Here is a 12,527-nt window from a genome sequence, read left to right as displayed (position 1 = left end):
AGTGACAAAACTGGATCATGGATCACATCACAATGCAAACTTGATTCTTTTAGGTATGTGCAAGTAATTGCAAAGTAAAGTTTAATCTGCTGATTTCTGCACATGGCCATGCCACTAGAATCCTGAAGGAATATCAGGATATTTTCCCCCAAGATTACTTTTGGAAACCTTTCAAACTAAAAAGTTACATTTACTTTCCTGAGTATAGCCTGGAATAAATATAAAATACACAGTATGTTTTAGGGAGCTACTACCCTGAAGAAACAAATTAAGACATAATGAGGACTCTTCAACAGACCTTAGATCAGTGGTTCTCAACCTTCCTAATGCCGTGACCCTTTAATACAGTTCCTCATGTTGTGGTGACCCCCAACCCCCCATCCAGATGGCCGGGGAGTATCAAAAACTTGACCAAAAAAAAAAAAAGAGGAAAAAATGGGAAAGTATAGGTAGTCCTCGACTTACAACAATTCACTTAGTGACTGTTTGAAGTTACAACAGCACTGAAAAAGCGAATTATGATCATTTTTCACAGATATGATTGTTGCAGCATCCCCAGGGTCATGTAATTTACATTCGGATGCTTGACAACTGATTCATACTTATGACATTCACAGTGTCCCAGGGTCACGCGATCAATAGCCAGGGGGCGTGGCCAGCTGATTACTCAGGTTGCAGAGTGCCTGTGGGGGGGGGGAAATCTGTGGGTCTCTGGGATGGGACTGGGTTGGGTGCCTGCCTTCCTTCCCTCCCTTCTCTCCCCTTGTCGTTTCCTTCCTTCTTTTCTTCCTTTCCTTCACCTCCCTTAGTCTCTTCCACCTTCCCTCCCTCTTTCCCACTGTCCCTTCCTTCTTTCCTTCCTTTCCTTCACCTCCTTCTTAGTCTTTTCCTCCTTCCCTCCCTCTTTCCCATTGTCCCTTCCTTCTTTCCTTCACCTCCTTCTTAGTCTCTTCCTCCTTCCCTCCCTCTTTCCCATTGTCCCTTCCTTCTTTCCTTCACCTCCTTCTTAGTCTCTTCCTCCTTCCCTCCCTCTTTCCCATTGTCCCTTCCTTCTTTCCTTCACCTCCTTCTTAGTCTCTTCCTCCTTCCCTCCCTCTCTCCCATTGTCCCTTCCTTCCTTCTTTCCTTCCTTTCTTTCACCTCCCTTAGTCTCTTCCTCCTTCCCTTCCTCTTTCCCATTGTCCCTTCCTTATTTCCTTCTTTTTCTTCCCCTCCCTCTTAGTTCCTTCCTTCCTTCCTTCCTTCCTTCCTTCCTTCCTTCCTTCCTTCCTTCCTTCCTTCTTGTCCCTTCCTTCCTTCCTTCCCTTCCATTGTTCCTTCCTTCCCTCTCCCATTGTCCCTTACTTCCCTCCCTCTTCCTCCCTTCCTTCCTCCCCCCCTCTGTGCCCAGGAAGGGACAAGGGGAGGGGGACAGGCTGCCAGAGGCAGAGGAGAGCTCCGCCCAGCTCACTTGCTCAGCTTCGCCAGAAAACATGCCGCTTGCTAAGTTAGCAGAAGCCCCAGGATCAGCACCAGGCTATAGCTGATTCGCGCTTCTGCTAAATTAGTAAGCGGCATGTTTTCTAGCAAAGCTCGAGCAAGTTTGCTGGGCAGGAGCCAAGGAGAGCTGCTACAGCTGACCTGCTTCTTGGCTGCTCTGCAGAAGCGCGGATCAGCTGTAGAGGTTCGCCCTGATCCCCGAAAAGAGGGAAGGAAGGAAGGACGGAAGGGACAAGGGGAAAGAGGGAGGGAAGGAGGGACAAAGAGGGAGGTGAAGGAAAGGAAGGAAGGAAGGAAGGAAGGAAGGAAGGAAGGAAGGAAGGAAGGAAGGAAGGGAGGGAGGGACAAGGTGAAAAAGGGAGGGAAGGAGGGACAAAGAGGGAGACGAAGGAAAGGAAGGAAGGGAGGGAGGGAGGGAGGGAGGAAGGAAGGAAGGGACAATGGGAGAGGGAGGGAAGGAGGAAGAGATGAAGAGGGAGGGAAGGAAAGGAAGTTTCAGCCAGCAGAGGCTTGGCAGCCCGGCTGCCAAGGAACAGAAGAGTGCAAAGCCAAGGAGAAGAAGATGGCGGTTTCCTCCCAAAGAGGGCTCCTTTTCTCCACCCCTTCCCTGGGTTTGTGGGGAATTTCTCGTCACCAACGCTGACAGGTGCTTCTTCGAACCCGCTGTGAGCTTTCTCGCCCCCTTTGCTTCTCCCCCCTCCCCGCTTTTGGGAGGATTGTGGTGCCCTTGGGAAGCCGATCGTGCTTTGAAGCTTAGGAGAGGAGGAGTCCCTTTCCCCTTCCCTCCCTCTCTCCCTGTCAAGCCCCAGCGGGCTCAACATGAACGGGCGGAGGAGTCAAGGACGGGTGGGGTGGCAAAGGAGACCGGCGGCCATCGCCAGACCTCTTGGCTGACAAGTGCAATTTCGGGGGTCGCCAGCTGACGGGCGCAGGAGTTGGGTGCTGCGGCGGCCTCCCCTTTGCTGACCTGTGTGCACGAGAAGAAGTCAATCCGGTTGCTGCAGAATGAGTCTCTGGGGAGGGCGGGGCCTTGCTCTGCGCCTGCACTCTTCATGCACCCCCTGCAGGGCACATTTGGTAGAATTTGTGCAGATTGCCACCAAGCAGCATATTTTCCACAAACAAGTGAGGTGGAGTGAAGGGGGGGAAGGGAGAGAAGGCGGTTGACAAGCCCTGCCTAAGACCATCGGAAATATGTGTTTTCCGATGGTCTTATGTGATCCCTGTGAAAGGCTCGTGTGACCCCCAAAAGGGTCGCGACCCACAGGTTGAGAACCGCTGCCTTAGATAATGACTTATAAGTGAATGGTTAGAAGAACAGAACAGAATAAAAATCCTCAATCAACTGTAATATCAAGAAATCTACAAACCTGAGCTGAGGATCTGCCACTCACTTAGTCACATACTAAGCTATGTTATGGATTTCTATAATCTGCCCCAAAATGTTCTAATGTTTAATGCGTTACTACATTCACATTTGATTGGTATCAGTTTTTAAAAAAGAAAATTGAATTATTTATAATTCAAATCAACATCACAAATCATTAACCAAAAACATTAAAGCATATAATAAAGGGTTCTGAAGAAAAAAAATCCAGTATAGTCCCTTATCAATTTAACAGTAACATGTTCACCTTTGTAATAATGTTATCAAGATAACATCAGTTCCAAGCCTAGTGGTTGCAAGAGAAAAATAATTACACTGAAAAAGGATTTAAAAGATAAGAAAAACTTATCTTAAATATCCTCTACTTACTCAATGTAGTCCACTGTCCAGATGATGAAAGCAATTTCAAATTGCTGTTAACTTCTGAGTGATTAAAAAAAGCCTAGAAGTATAGAGACAATGAGAAGTCATTAATTAGATTCTGTTATGAAATAATATCTGATGGGCGTGTTAAATTAGATGACAACTACCAGACACTGCGTACTTCCAACTGTCTGGAATTTGGGACTACCTTCCAAATTGGATTTTATTCACGTGAGTAGACTTGCAATCATTCCACTGATGAAATCTATAATATATATATATATATATATATATAAATATAAATATAAATATAAATATAAAGATATATATCCATGTCTCTTTATAAACCAGAGAAGTCTGGCCACTTGCTTCAAAATCTTGTCATGCCAAAAACATGATTTTTCTATGAATGAAAAATATTTATTAGATTATGGAATAACCAAGTATATTAATATTTGATACTATACACTGCACAGTAATAAAAAAAATTAAAAGCAGCATATAACATTCATATAACATTTTCTAAGCTCCAATTCACTACTCATCATTTTGAAGCTGCTTCACACCCCAGATCAACATAACCCTATACATTAATCACTATTGCTTATGTGCCTTCAAATCAGTATTCCATAAATAAGATTTTCTCCAGGATGACCTCTTTCTAACCTTCAGGACTTCCAAATCTGCATTCATTTCTGCCGTAATCAAGTCCATCTACCTTGTTGTTAGTATCCTCTTCTTTCCTTTTACCTTTTCTAGTATAATAGACTTCTCAAAAGAGCTAGATTTTTGCATAATGGGTCTAAAATATGATAATTTAAGCCTGGTCATTTGTGCCTCAAAGAATTCCGGATCCATTTGTATGATGATCCATTTATTTATTTGGCTATCCATGGTATTCTCGTAAGTCAACTCTATCACCGAAGTTCAAAGATGATAACTTGCTTTCTATTTTGCTTTTTTACTTTCAAAGAGCTCATAGGAAAATAATCTCCTAAATAATTCTGATATTTATAGATGATTGACTTATTATAGCAGCTGATCATGTTGCCAAGGCCTTTATTACTATTCTGACAAATTCTAGTTTGCAGAGTATTTCTTGATTGCTGGCTCCTTTACTGTTGACAACCAATTCTAAAAAGGAGAAGCTATTCACTATTTTAATATCTTCAATGTATTTTCTAAGGCCAGTTGTATCTATTGCCATTAGCTAGAGCAGTGGTGGCGAACCTATGGCACGTGTGCCAGAGGCGGCACTCAGAGCCCTCTCTGTGGGCATGCGCGCCATGCCACAGAGATGACAACCGTCCCTCTTCAACCAGCTGCCCACTAACTTGCCGAGGTCCCACATGGTTGGATGCATCCCAGCACCCATGCGCTCGCTGGCCTCTGTGTGCAGGGGCCTATGATGTCAGGCAGCAGCCGCCCCAGCCCCTGCCCCACCTTGCCCTGTGACAATGGCACCCCTGCCCTGCCTCGCCTTGCCATGCCTCACCCCGCAGGACGAGCCTCCTGCCCACCGCTCCACCTGGATCTCTCCCAACCCTGCCCAGCCCCCACAGGCGTCCCTCCCCACGAGCAACATTGAGATGATCACGCCCACCTTGGCCACACCCACCCAATCTTCCATGACCACCACAGCCACACCTATTCAATGGGCCACGTCCACCTGGCACCTGGTGATAAATAAGTGGGTTTTGGGTTGCAGTTTGGGTACTCGGTCTCTAAAAGGTTCGCCATCACTGAGCTAGAGCTTTATATCTAACTCAGTTCCTTTTTTCACTGTGTTCCTGGACTTCCTTTACTAAAACTTGTAGATCAGACATGTCAAACTTGCGACGTCACATGACGTTGCGCAAAGTATCGGGATGGTTTTGCCATTGCCAGCAATGGGGTGGGCGCAGCTTCTGTGTGACGCATCCGGCCCATGGGCCAGCAGTTTGACACCTGTCGTAGATCATTTGTATTTTCAACTATCAGAGTAATATTATCAGTACAGCAAAGATTTATATTTTTTTGCCTCCAATTTTAAAAGACCATTTATTTCCAATCTAGTTTCCCTCCCTATTTATTCATCACATACACTGAATAAATTAAGGGGAGACTATTAGTGACTGCAATCCCGTTCTCAATCACCATTGTAACCCTAGGACTATCTATCTGTACCGTGCACATTTACGGATATTTTTATAGGTTTGTATATTACCAAGAATCTGATTACTGTAGGTAATGCAATGCAATGCAAAATAAAACATTTAGATGCCTCTTCATGTTTAACTTGCCCTGTGAAAATGAGAACCCAAATCTCATTTTGTATATATGTCTGTGGAGATTCTCAGTCACCCAGGTAATAATTGTCTCAAAGGTGCTTTTTCAAAAGACAGCTGGACTGTTTTAGCCTTAACGGAAAAAAATGTTCTGCTTCTCTTCCAAGAAGCTTCATCGGGATGGGTGGGTAGAAGGATAGGTACTGACAGTTGAGACTGGATGGTGGGGAAATGGAAGGATAGATTCTGATAGGTACTGACAGGTAACTGATAAGTACTGACAGTTACAAACAATTGTATTTACAAGCCTTCACAATCACTGCCACCATCCTATCAAATCCTATCCTTCCATCCCCCCCACCATCCAGTCTCAACTGACAGTATCTATCCTTCTATTTCCCACACCATCAGAACTGATGAAGCTTCTTGGATGAGAAGCAAAATATTTTCTTCTTCTTTCTCAAAGAAAAAACAGTCCAGTTGCCTTTTAAAAAAAAGCATCTTTGAGACTTCTTGTATGTAGCCACTAATCATTAAAAAATCCTAGAACATACTGAATTGAGAAAGATTAAAAAATAATACATTAACTATCTTCTTGGGGAGTTTATTTACTATTAACTGACATTCTAATTAAGAAACATGGTGCCTTAATAAGTTCCTTATTGTGTGTGTGTGTATACACACATATACATATACATACACAGAATGCAAAACCTAAGCACTCTATTATTTTATCTTACTCTGCTATACACATACATATACACAAACAGATTTATAAATATGTTAATCAAAAAGAAGGTCCTTCTATAAGTATTTTCCCATTAATTATTTTGAAGATGTTAATCTATACCACCCTCAGGATATACATTGGTTGGCCATTAATGGCATGCAGAGAAATCTTCTCACCACCTAGAAAAATACTCACAGTTTTGATGTTACATCTAATTATAAAAGCCATGCAGGTTTCTACAATAGCTGAAAACAGATCACTGATGTACATCCCTTTCTTCAAAGGCAAATGTTTTTCATTACTATTATGCAACAGTTTACAGAGGCATATATAGTATATACTATAATTCTTAACTGCCTATATGAGTATGGCTGTTGATTATATTCTTACTTTCTTTTTAATATTTATGACATTCTACTTTGAATGATTTAATTTAATATTGAAAAGTAGGATAGTAATAAACTAACTGGTCTAGAATGGAAGAAATCCAGCTTCAGGTCACCCCTTCATGGAGGAGTTAATTGGATTACGTTTTGAGTCATTCTGTAATTTATAGGAATATTATTCTGAGAATAAAATGAGGGGATATCTCCTTACATGCCAGCTTAAGTTCCTACTGAATAAGGGGAATATAAATAAATGAATAATCCTTTAAATAATAAATAAAATGTGGGTAACTACCATTAGAAAATCATCTTGTTGGTAGCCTTTGAGATTCTGATCAAAACTGAATGCCTGTGCTGTGATTCTGCCATCCATGGACCTGTAAAGAAATGCTAGAGTTAGTTTATAAATGATGTTTAATAAGACAGTAAACAGTTATTGAAAAAGAAGGAGTTTGAATATACAACAAATGCTGCCTAGGAAGAAAAAAAATTAGCATTGCAAGTGAAATATTAATATAATTATCCCTGGTATACAATGGGTTTTGTATCATTTCTATAAATGATTGGAACAGGCTAAATTACAGCATTCAAATTCTAGAACTACTCATATAGAACATGTTTCTGAATTCAGGGCATGAAACAACCACTTATATTGTCATATATCATATGTTACATAGGAGCTCATAGGTTATTCTAATAGCCCAAGTCTAATCAGCTCTCACTCTATTCAATACATATTTTTATTTTTAATTGAGCATTGTGTCTTAACTTTAAATTTGGAATGCCTTATTTTGAAGTCTAACATAATTGTACAGATATATAAATCAGAGTATGAATTGTCTTTTAAATTTAAAATAAAGAAAATTATTTAAAAACATAATTATCTTCATTTGTAAAATAGATGGGATTGTGTACAAATATCAATATAATACAAATGTGAACAAACAAAGAGAAGTTGAGCTAATAAAAACAAGGACAAAGAATATCTAGTTAACCCAGAAGAAGTGAATGATGTTTGTAAAATTAGAGATCAGTCATCAACTGAAAAACATGCATATTGAACAATGCACCAGTAGTTCTTGATAAGGGTTTTTGGAGGACTAATTAAATGCTTTCAGAAATAGAAAATGAGAATATCAAAATCGATTAATTTCAAATTATTGATTCTTGCTCCACCTGATTGTAGTGTAGTTATTATATAAATGTATATATCTCTATAGTTTTGGAAAAGCAGGCAGTAGTACCAATCAGAATCTGCTATTCTGATTCCACATCCAAACCTATTCTGATTGCAACATAGCTATTTTCACACCTGATGTTCTGACTGGAAGCCTAACTAGAATCTTAAAGAATGGAAGCAATCTTAGTTTGTCCACATGTACACACATACACACACACAAAGAGAGAGAATCATCTGCTAATGCCCATGCCTGGAACTGTTATTTCAAAACCCATACAACAACAACAATAATAATAATCCAGATATTGGACATTATAAAACCTGGCGATCACAAAATACAAAGATCTGCAAATAGAATGACTGACCAAAAAAAAAAAAAAAAGCAATAGTATCAATAGTAATGGGTGCCTTGGTTGCAAACCCAAAACATCTGGAGCACCAATGGAACACAATCGACATTGACAAAATTGCCATCAGTCAATTGCAAAAGGCAGCTTTACTTAGAACAGCTTTCATCCTGCCACGATACCTCTAACTCCATCAGACAACATCTGCCTATCCCAAATCCTTCGGAAAGGCTCATAGATGGTCAAAAATGCCTAATCCGATTAAACATCTGTATGACCAACTTGCATGCTTCCTAACTCAACGACTCTGCTGGGCAGCTCAGAACGACCAAAGAACTTACAATAAAACCTGTAAAACTTTAAAAATAAAAGAGGGCAAAAAAAATCTGAATTCTTTTTTAAAATCTAGCCCTTTTCCGTCTTAGTAGGAGCAAAGGTGACGATTTGCTCGCTCACCGAAGTCCAAACTTCCTCCCCACCCCCATTTCTCTAAACATCCTCACTTCTTGCTTCTCCCCCATCCAGCCGAGAAAGGGACAAATGTTAGAAGGCCCTCCCCACCATTTGAGTAGCCGTTCCCGTGTGCCTTTGCTCTCCAAGGCCGGAAAGCTTTTCTGGCGGAGGTAATGGAAAGTATATCGGGACTCCGAGCCGTGGTCCCCGCAAGCCGACATAGTCGCTTTTTAGCACTTAGACGCGCCAGCGGTTACCATGGGAACCAGTTTTTCTCGGCGCCAAGTATTTTGGGGCCCCTCCGGAACATGCGTCCCGGGGACAAAGGTTCCGTTTGCCTCCCTTCAATAGCGAGACGGAAGAGAAGGACGAAAACGCGGTGCTGTATACCGCCAGTTTGACTTCCGCCGAGGGTGGGCTATATCTCTCTCACCAAGCAGTCTCGAAGTAACAGAGGGGGTGGTTCAACCCTCAAGGAAGGCTCTAGGTCGGAGAAAACGGCTTTGCCTCTCCTGCTTTGGAATAAGATGCATTATTCAATGGAACTTTTTCTCCTTTGGGCTGCATTATATCTTGTGGATATTAAGTATTTATGTTCTGCCCTTTACATTACTTTTCACAGTTTTTTAAATCATAATACTATTTCAGAAATAAAGAATTCACCAATGAAATACAAAAGTCAAAATGAAAGGCATTCTCAAGATAAGAAAAGCCTTCACATTTGATCAATATAGGTGGCCTCCATCACAATATTTCTAAGCAGTGAACATATGTAGAATTAAGGCTAAAAGTCTGGAGGAAAAAAACAAATCATAGCCAATAACTGCAAGACTACTAGCATTCTCCCTTGACAAAACAAATAATTGCATACAATCAACATAAAAGAGGGAGGTTGTAGAAATCAACTCTACGAGGTAAACTAGAACAGAACACTAGAACTCTATTGAGAGAGCAGTGGTTCTCAAACATTTTGATTTCAAGAGCCATTTGCATTCTTAAAAGTGATGGAAGACCCCAAAGACCTTTGGTTTCTAATGGTTATATCTATCAATAATAGAAATTGAAATAGAGACATTTTAAAGTATTATTTAATTTAATTTATTTGATTTTGCATACTGTTGATTCTTAGTCTGACTACCTTATAGAGCTGACATGGTGTGACATGGGCAAATTATATACATTGTGCACCCACTGTAGCTTCCAAGTGGTCTTCGAAGACTGGGTCCATAATGATAGTCTGAATGGGAGGTTGACAATGAGGAGATTGATCATGAAAAGAGCCTTCCAATCCAGGAAAATAACTGTTTGCAGTAAGTAAAAAGGATGGCCTTGGATGACAGAGGGAAGACCCAACATAAAACAGCAATCCAGTAAATGAGACCTAAGCCCAGGTCAAAGATGTACCGTAGCTTACAAAAATGCCTCAGACAGTGCCAACCCCAGTCCAGGAAAGGTTATAATTGGTATGAAAGATGAATCTATCCCCAGGCCCACTGAGCAACTGTTGACAGTTCAAGATGAGCCATAAATTATATACAAGATTGGGCAAATACAAAACCCATCAAGAACTAAAGCTGGAAAATTCCTGGAATCAGAAAGTCCTTGAATCCATAGCCATTCAGTCTTGCTAGAGATGAGCCTAAGCTTATTTCTCCCTATCCAGATTCTGATAATCCTCAGGGAGAAAACCTAATCTGTATTGCTTGTTTGGCCCAAGGTCAAATTATAAAGTTAGCATCATCAACTACTTAATAATATCTGGCCCCATAACAATAGATGACCTCACTTAGCAGCCTCATGTAGTTATTAAGTAAGAATGGGAAGTTTCTCAGGCCATGAGAAACCCTACAAATCTCTTTCCCCTCTACGAACACAAACTGGAAGGAAGAAAACTATAACATAATGCCCTTCACTTCAACATACAAAGTTCATCTAGATATCATAATAGATGGCATTGAAACCTGCCAAAAAAAAAAAAACAAATAGAACCAGTAGAGTTATATCTGTCTTGGTCCCACTAATGGTCACACAGTTTCCCCAAAATATTCATTAAGAGTTGAATATATTTGGGACTGATCTTTCTAAACTTTCAAAAAATTAAAAATAAATGCATTAAGTGTATTCCATCTGAGTACTACTACTATCATTGTTTAGGCTAGCAGAAGTTCTGCAGTTGGATTAGTAACAACCAAATGTTGCCTTGGTAGACAGCCAATGCAGGAAACTAAATGGAAGAGCAGACTGCTAATTCGTCTGGCATGGCATTTGATGCCATGGGTCAATGGAATTATTGTGAAGTCCACACTTGGATTTACATAGTATACATAGTATAGTTTGATTTCAGTAAGGCATTTGACAAAGTAGATCACAACCCACCTCTTGGTAAGCTAAAAAAATTGTGGGATAGATTGCATCAACATCAGATGAATATGATGGTGACAAATCACACTCAACATGTGGAACTACATCTACATGGAAGGAAGGAAGCAGAAGGGTACCCCAAGTTTCTGTTCCATATTCTTCAATGTCTTCATAAATGATTTAGAATAGGGAATATAGGGGGAACTCATCAAATTTGCAGACAAGATTAAACTGGTAGGAATAGCCAGATGGATCTCTACAGACTTGAACACTGGGCCCTACTTAATAAAATGAAATTCAATGTAGAGAAAAGTAAGGTTTTTCACTTAGGCAAGAAAAACCAAATGTATAAGTATAGAATATGTTGAATTGCTCAATAGCAGTAACTGTGAGAGGGATCTTGGAGTTCTAGTGGATAATCACTTAAATATGAGCCAGCAGCGTGCCACTGCTGCCAAAAAAACCCAACACAGTCTTAGGCTGCATTAACAGAGGGATAGAATCAAGATCCTACGAAGTATTAGAACTGCTTTATAAAGCCTTAGTAAGATCATACTTAGAATACTGCATCCAGTTTTGGTCACCACAATTTAAAATAGCGGTTCTCAACCTGTGGGTCACGACCCCATTTGGGGTCGAACGACCATTTCATGGGGGTCGCCAAACAACGCAGTCCGCCATTTTTTTCCCTTTTCCTTAGCTGTGCTACTCCCTTTTATTCTATTGGCTTTTGAAAGCCAATAGAATAGACTCTCTTGAATAGAGTCTAATTCTATTGGCTTTCAAAAGCCAATAGGAATTGTCCAGGCTGTCTCTGCCCTGCTGAGCCCGCCAAAAGTCCCATTCTGCAAACGGTGCTGCAAGTTGTCTGCAGCGAAGGCGAGCTGTCTGGAAGTTTCCACCCCTCTCTGCTGAGCAACTACTAAAAATGTAAGTAAAAGAGGGCCAGGGGTGGGAGGTGGGAGGCCGGCGGGTGCAGGGAGGGTTGCTGGTGCGCGTGGGGCCCGGCAGGTGCCTTACCTTCCTTGGGCTGGGCCAGCTGGTGGCCCAGCCGGTGGTCACCCTGCGCCGTCGCTGCCCCTTGCCAGCTACGCCTCAGCTGGCATGGGGGTGGCATCACGCATGTGCAGCGCTCCCGGGCAGGGAAAGTCCTCGACTTTCGACCGGTTGGGTAGTCCTCGACTTACGACCGGTTGAGTAGTCCTCGACTTACAACCGGTTGGGGGTCGCGGCATTAAAAAGGTTGAGAACCACTGATTTAAAAGGACGTTGAGACTCTGGAAAGAGTGCAGAAAAGAGTAACAAAGATTATTAGAGGGCTGGAGCCTAAAACATGAAGAATGGCTGCAGAAATTGAGTATGTCTAGTCTAGTGCAAAGAAGAATTGGGGGTGACATGATTGCAGTATTTGAATTTTTGAGAGGCTGCCACAAAGAAGAGGGGGTCAAACTATTTTTCCAAAGAACCAGAAGACAAGACAAGAAACAGTGGATGGAAACTAATCAGGGAGAGAAGCAACCTAGAATCAAAGAGAAATTTCCTAACCCCTAGAACAATTAACCAGTGGAACAGCT

At 41.4% G+C, this 12,527-nt stretch overlaps 1 protein-coding gene across 1 annotated transcript in view; it reads right to left on the bottom strand.

The window, feature by feature from the left end:
• The window catches only part of CFAP300 (cilia and flagella associated protein 300), a 29,539-nt gene extending 20,585 nt beyond the window's left edge, over positions 1-8,954 (bottom strand). Inside the window, exons 1-3 of the mRNA XM_039320700.1 lie at positions 8,701-8,954; positions 6,908-6,989; positions 3,236-3,308 (exon numbers count right to left, since the gene is read on the bottom strand). Of these exons, the coding sequence (XP_039176634.1) occupies positions 3,236-3,308; positions 6,908-6,989; positions 8,701-8,813 (268 nt within the window). The 5' untranslated portion in view covers positions 8,814-8,954. The remainder of the gene's footprint in view (positions 1-3,235; positions 3,309-6,907; positions 6,990-8,700) is intronic.
• Between the last annotated feature and the right edge of the window lie 3,573 nt (positions 8,955-12,527).

Source organism: Crotalus tigris, unplaced genomic scaffold (assembly GCF_016545835.1).
Source record: "Crotalus tigris isolate CLP2741 ecotype Arizona unplaced genomic scaffold, ASM1654583v1 scf7180000023684.367845, whole genome shotgun sequence".
NCBI classification, from domain to species: domain Eukaryota; kingdom Metazoa; phylum Chordata; class Lepidosauria; order Squamata; family Viperidae; genus Crotalus; species Crotalus tigris.
This window is presented reverse-complemented; position numbering and strand designations above follow the sequence as displayed.